General features: G+C 70.6%; 1 protein-coding gene across 1 annotated transcript; it reads right to left on the bottom strand.

Moving 5' to 3' along the window:
• Window positions 1-645: 645 nt before the first annotated feature.
• Window positions 646-2,557, bottom strand: LOC138811014 (Krueppel-like factor 2). The gene is made up of 3 exons (XM_069998493.1): window positions 2,332-2,557; window positions 1,467-2,211; window positions 646-1,146 (listed from the first exon to the last, which is right to left on the bottom strand). Exons 1-3 carry the CDS (start codon window positions 2,404-2,406, stop codon window positions 971-973), a joined length of 996 nt encoding a protein of 331 aa, XP_069854594.1. The 5' UTR covers window positions 2,407-2,557; the 3' UTR covers window positions 646-970.
• Window positions 2,558-6,349: the final 3,792 nt, after the last annotated feature.

The following is a 6,349-nucleotide window of genomic DNA, read 5'->3' as shown; positions in this document are numbered from 1 at the left end:
CCAACCCCGCGCCCGGCCCCCGACCCCAACCCCGCGCCCGGCCCCCGACCCCAACCCCACGCCCGGTCCCCCGAACCCCGGGACCCCGCGCGGCCCCCGATCCCCAACCCCACGCCCGGTCCCCAACCCCGCGCGGCCCCCGAACCCCAACCCCCCGCCCGGCCCCCGAACCCCAACCCCGCGCCGGCCCCCGAACCCCAACCCCGCGCCCGGTTCCCCGAACCCCAACCCCGCGCCCGGCCCCCGAACCCCAACCCCGCGCCCGGCCCCCCGAACCCCGGGACCCCGCGCGGCCCCCCGAACCCCAACCCCGCGCCCGGCCCCCAACCCCGCGCCCGGTCCCCCGAGTCCCGGGACCCCGCGCCCGGCCCCCGAACCCCAACCCCGCGCCCGGCCCCCCGAACCCCGGGACCCCGCGCGGCCCCCCGAACCCCAACCCCGCGTGGCCCGGCCCCCCCCGAGCCCCGGGACCCCGCGCAACATGGCCGGGAGCGTCTGTGCTGCTGTTGGTCGCGGGTCTTGAGCAGCTCCTCGGCTCAAGGCCGGCGCCACTTCCGGCGTTTCGGTTACGTGGCGCCGAGGAATCGAACCCGGGCCTCCTGCGAGCCTGCGAGCGCCCGCCACGGAGCCGCCCGCCAGCTCGTCTGGGTGTTTTGTTTCGTCTTTAATGAGACAGCGGAGGCCATAAAAACGAAAGGCGTCGGCTATTTACAATCATTTACAATCTCGGTCACGGGCACGCACGGCGGGCACGCACGCACGGCGGGCACGCACGCGGCGGACGGTCCCCGGGGGCGCGCGCTCCCGCGGCGGCCGCTCCCGCGTCCTCTGGGATGCGCCGCTCGCCCCCCGGCCTGCGGTGGGGACGGGATGGCCGCGCGGCCCGGCCCGGTCCTGGGTCCAATAAATACAGTCACAGTCACGGCGCGGGGCGCGGGCGCGGGGTCACAGGGGTCACGGGGTCACGGGGTCACAGGTGCCTCTTCATGTGCAGCGCCAGGTGGTCGGAGCGGGAGAAGGCGCGCTCGCACAGGTGGCACTGGAACGGCCGGTGGCCCGTGTGCTTGCGGTAGTGGCGCGTGAGCTCGTCCGAGCGCGCGAACTTCCAGCCGCAGCCGTCCCAGTTGCAGTGGTAAGGCTTCTCTCCTGCGGGGCGAGGGCCGGCCTCAGTTTCCCTCCCTGGGACCGCAGCTCCCGCCAGCGCCGCGGCTGCCGCAGCGGCGGCCATCGGCTCCTCACCCCGGCCACCCCGCCAAGCTGAGCCCCCGCTGCGGGTCCTCACCCGCGGGGACCGGGGCTGGCTGGAACTCAGCGCCCCGTTCCCTCCACCACCGGGTGCCGCAGGGTGTCCCAGGCCCGCGCCCGCCCGCCCCGCAAGCCCCGCCCCGCCCTCGAGGGCGGGGCTCCTGGAAGGCCCCGCCCCGCGGCCCGGCCCGCCCAATCTCCGCGCGCGGCCCCGCCCCCACCTGTGTGCGTGCGCAGGTGCGCCTTGAGGTGCGAGCTCTTGGTGTAGGTCTTGCTGCAGCCCGCGTAGCTGCAGGTGTGCGTGGCCGTGCGCTTGCGGGGCCACGAGCGGCGGCCGCGCTTCGGCTTGGCCTCCAGCAGCTCGAGCGGGGACGCGGGGGGCGTGAGGAGCCCGCGCGCGGCGGGCGGCGCCAGGCCCAGGGCGGCGGCGGCGGCCGCGTCCTCGAACAGCCCGAAGGCGGCGGCGGGGCCCGCGGGGCCCGCGAAGCGCAGGCCGGGCGCGGGGCCGCCGAAGCCGGGCGCGCCGAAGGGCGGCGGGAAGGGCGCGCGCGGGCCGGGCGCGGGCGGGCGCGCGGGGCCGTCGGGGCTGAGCGGCGGCGTGTCGGCCGGCGGGGGCCGCGCGCCCGGGACCCGCATGCAGGCGGCCGCCGCGCCCAGCCCCGCCTCGCGCTTCGGGCCCCGCGGCCCCGCGCGGCCGTAGCCGCCGCCGTCCGCCTCGGGGGGCTCGGCCTTGACCGGGCGCGCGGGCGGCGCCCGCACGAAGCGGCCGTGCAGCGCGGAGCCCGCGTCGGGCGCGGGGCCGCCGTAGGGCGGGGGCGGCTCGGGGTAGAAGAAGGCGGGCGGCGGCGGCGGCGGCTCCGGGGCCTCGGCGCCCAGCCCGTCCAGCCCCATGGACAGGATGAAGTCCAGCACGCTGTTGAGGTCGTCGTCCGTGCCGCCCGCCTCGGGCTCGGGCCGCGGCCAGCGCTGCGGGGACGGGGCGGGGGACCGGGCGTGAGCGCGGGGCGCCGGGGTCCCCGCGATCCCCGCCGCCCGGGGTCCCCGCGATCCCCGCCGTCAGCCGCCCGGGGCCCCCGCCGCCCTCACCTCCTGGAGGCCGCGCTCGCGGCACGGGCTGGCGAAGGTGGAGAAGGACGGCAGGATGGGCTCGCTCAGCGCCATGGCGGGGGCCGGGGGCGGCGGGGATCGCGGGGACCGCGGGGCCGGCTCTGCCCCGCCGCCCGGCCCGCCCGGCCTTATAGGCGCGGCGCGCGCGGGGGCCGGGCCAGGGCGGCGGAGCGGAAACGCGTCCCGGATGGGGACGAGCTCCGGGCGCAGCCTAAATTTAGCCGCGGTATATAAGGCCGGCGGGCGGCGGCGGCCGAGGCCTCGGCGGGCGCCCGGGCTCCGCGCCGCCCGGCCCGGCCCCCGTGGCCCCGCCCCCGCCGCCAAGCCCCGCCCCCGCCCGTCTCCACGGCGACGACGTCAACACGCGCGGCACAACAGCCGCGGGACGCCCGCCCGGCCTGGCTCCCGCAGCGCAGCGCCTGGCCCCCCCGGCCCCCCACGGCCCCTACAAGTGCAGGGAAACTGAGGCAGGGGCGCTGGGCACGGCGGGAGCCTGGCCGACTGGCTGCCCTGACTGGAAGTACCGGAGGCAAACCCTGGACCCCGGGCCCCCGGGCCCCGGCCCAGAGCCAGGCTCCGAACTCTCCAGAAATCGCGCCACGTGACGCACAGCTGAGCCTCCAGCGGGCTCCGGCGAGGTCCGCAGGTCCCCGCCCCGCTCGGGTCTCGGGTGTTTGCCCCCCCACACCCCTGTGTCCTGAGGAAACAGCAGGTGGATCGGGCACGCGTGGGGAGACGGCACTGAGCATCCGCCCTGCTGAGTGAAAGGACGCCACGCGGGTCCCGGGGCTGTGGTGTGGGCACCGTCAGAGCCGTGGCCCCGGGCCGTCCTGGCCCCGCCCCGCCAGTGCTGGAGACCAGCCCACCATCCGAGCCACGCCCCTGCCCATCCGAGCCACGCCCCTGCCCGTCCGAGCCACGCCCCTGCCCATCCGAGCCCACAGCACAGCTTGGGCTGTGCCACGCCTACGCCATCGCTGGAGCCACGCCCCTAGCATCTTAGCCACGCCTCCATCCTAGCCACGTCCTGCTGCGCGAGCCACGCCCACCCTGTGGCTTGGGCCACGCCCCGGCCCGGCCCCCCAGCTTTCCCCAGCAGATTTACCCCAAACAGCGGCCTGGGAGCCAGGAGGACTCGCGGGCTGCCGGCCAGGGCGCCCAGCCAGGCCCTGAGTCGGCCCGGCCCGGGCGGCCTGCCGGAGAGACCAGCTTTCTCCCTGGAGGCTGGTGCTCTACCACCTGGGCCACTGCTCCACGTCTTTTGGTGGTTGGAGAAGTGAGCCGCACAGACTTTCCCACCCTGGCTGGCTTTGAACCGCTGTCCTCTGCTCTCAGGCTCCTGGGCCATTGGGACGATTCCGTGAGCGGTGGCTCACGCCTGGATCACCACGCAGGAGGCTGAGATCTGAGGATGGCGGTTCAAAGCCAGCGTGGGCAGGAAAGGCCGTGAGACTCTGATCTCCAATGAACCACCAGAAAAGCGGAAGCGGCGCTGTGGCTGAAGCGATGGAGCGCTCACCTTGGGCTGAAGAGCTGAGGGACAGTGCCCTGGCCCAGCGCTCAAGACCCAGCACCCAGAGTGGGGGACTCATGTCTCTGTCCCTCTGCCTTGGGACTCCCCTCCCCCTTTCCCTCCCTCCCTTCTTTCCCTTCCCTCCCAAGGCTGTGCTCTGGGCTTCTGGTGCAGCTCTGTACCATCATGATGACTTTTTGCTCCAGACTCAGACTGAACACGAGGCCTGAGGCTCTGTGGTGGCTGGTGGGTGCCTTCCCATCTGAGCCTCACCTCCACCTCCTAGAACATGCTTTCCTTCTCCTCTGATAATGCCCCCCATCCCTTGCTGTGGGGAGAGTTGGTGGGACAAACCCCACATTTAGGAGACGGGTGAGCGTGTGTGCAGCTCCGGGCCGACACGCGTCCCGCAGGGGGAAAGGGACGCGCCCGTGCTGGCGGTGCCCCGCGGCAGCTTCTGTCTTATTTGGGCGCTGGGCTGTCGGCCCAGGCCTGCAATCCCATGCATGTCTAATGCTTATTTGTGTGTATGTGTTGGTTGTGGGGCTTGAACTCTGGGCCTGGGCGCTGTCCCTCAGCTCTTCAGCTCAAGGCGAGCGCTCCACCACTGGAGCCCCAGCGCCACTTCCGGCTTTTTTCTCTGTATGTGGTGCTGAGGAATCGAACCCAGGGCCTCATGCGTACGAGGCAAGCCCTCTACCACTGAGCCACCTTCCCAGCCCCATTTTTTTGCTATTTTTGAGACAGGATCGCAGCTGTGAAGCCGGGGCTGACTTGGCACTCTCCATGCTCCAGCCTGGGCCTGCTGAGGTCCGGGTTCCACGCTCAGCTCCTGCTCAGCCGTGGGCTGCCCGGGCCTTCGCTGGCCGGGCCAGGCACCGTGGCCTTCCCCAGCCCCGGCCTGGGCCTTGCTCTGCTGTCCCCTCGCGTGTGCGTGCCACATGAGCTGTGTGAGGTGCACGGGAGCTGTCTGTCTCCTGGGGCTAATTCTTTCCACTCTGCCATTCCCAAAGACTCCCTCCCCTCCCCTGTCCCCTCCTCACCCAGCCTGTGACAGCCTGGCGAAAGAATGTTCTGGAATATTTTGTTTCGGGTACTCCTGGCTGGCTGGCAGCCCAGTCTCCCCCCACCCCCCAGCCAGCACAGCACCCCAGGCCCTGCCTGGCCGGGCTGGGGCGCGGGCGACCCTGGCCCTGGAAAATAGCAGGGCTTCGCGGTGGCCCCAGTGAAGAGCGGAGCGTTCCTGAGCCCAGGAAAGAGAAAACACCGCCCACCGGAAACCTCCCCCGTCCAAATCCTCCCCCTCCAAACCTCCCCCCTCCAATCCTTCCCCCCTCCAAACCTCCCCCCCTCCAACCCCCCCCCTCCAATCCTTCCCCCTCCAAATCCTTCCCCCTCCAAACCCTCCCCCCTCCAAACTTCTCCCCCTCCAAACTTCTCCCCCTCCAAACCTCCCCCCTCCAAACCTCCCCCCTCCCAAACCTCCCTTCTCTCAAACCTCCCCCCTCCAAATCCCCCCCTCCAAATCCCCCCTCCAAACCCTTCCCCCTCCAAATCATCCACCCGAGCAGCCAGGGCTCAGTTCGGCTTGTCCCCTTGCCTTGTGTGTGTGTGTGTGTGTGTGTGTGTGTGTGTGTGTGAGAGAGAGAGAGAGAGAGAGAGAGAGAGAGAGTCACAGGCTGGCCCGGGGCTTGAACTCTGGGCCTGGGCGCTGTCCCCTCAGCTCTTCAGCTCAAGGCTAGCGCTCTACCACTTGAGCCACAGCGCCACTTCCGGCTTCTTCTGTTTATGTGGTGCTGAGGAATCGAACCCAGGGCCTCATGCGTATGAGGCAAGCCCTCTACCACTGAGCCACCTTCCCAGCCCTTTATTAAAATTTTTGACATGGATTGTGGGCGATGTAGCTGTGGACCTCAGCTTCTGCCAGCACAGAAGATGAACCCCCTCCCCCCCATTAAGCCCGCCCCTCCCTCCGCCCCCTCCCTCCTCACACCTTGAAGCAGAAACAAAAACAAAAACATCAAGGTTTTTGTCTGTTGCTCTTGGGCGGGCCGGTTCCGCTCCCGTAGGAAGTTGAAAGCCTTGTTCAGAAACCCCCAGCACTGGGGCGGGCGGCTGGAGGCGTTTCTGCCCTTGTGTCCCGCTGGACTGACTGACTGCAAGCTCAGAATACCCTCAGAGGGGCCTGGTCGTGCATGGCTGTAGCCACAGCTGGCTGGAAGCGGAGGTGGAACAGGGAGCCTCAGAGTTCAGGATCAGCCCGAACAACCCGGGTGGGGCCTGAGCTCCAACCTGAAGCTGAGATGCATTGAATGTGCCCAACTCAGTCTAAAGAAAAACGGAAAAGAAAAAATAAAAAAGCAAGACGGAGCCGGGCTCCTGGCCCACGGGGCAGAGGCAGCGGGCACAAAGCACAGCTCACGCCACGCAGCCACGTCCTGTGAATTCATCACACATCACCCCAGGAGACAACAAGAGCATTCG

The sequence above is a fragment of the Dipodomys merriami genome, unplaced genomic scaffold, assembly GCF_024711535.1.
Source record: "Dipodomys merriami isolate MVZ:Mamm:240054 unplaced genomic scaffold, mDipMer1.0.p SCAF_519, whole genome shotgun sequence".
Classification (NCBI taxonomy): Eukaryota; Metazoa; Chordata; class Mammalia; order Rodentia; family Heteromyidae; genus Dipodomys; species Dipodomys merriami.
The sequence above is the reverse complement of the archived record's forward strand: the minus strand, read 5'-3'. Positions and strand labels throughout refer to the sequence as shown.

Bases quoted from the DNA above. Each gene is read 5' to 3' on its own strand.
- LOC138811014 (XM_069998493.1), bottom strand. From the start codon at position 2,406: ATGGCGCTGAGCGAGCCCATCCTGCCGTCCTTCTCCACCTTCGCCAGC. The intron at 2,212-2,331 runs GTGAGGGCGGCG...CCGTCCCCGCAG, and splicing joins GCGAGCGCGGCCTCCAGGAG to CGCTGGCCGCGGCCCGAGCC. The intron at 1,147-1,466 runs GTGGGGGCGGGG...CTCGCCCCGCAG, and splicing joins GCACCTGCGCACGCACACAG to GAGAGAAGCCTTACCACTGC.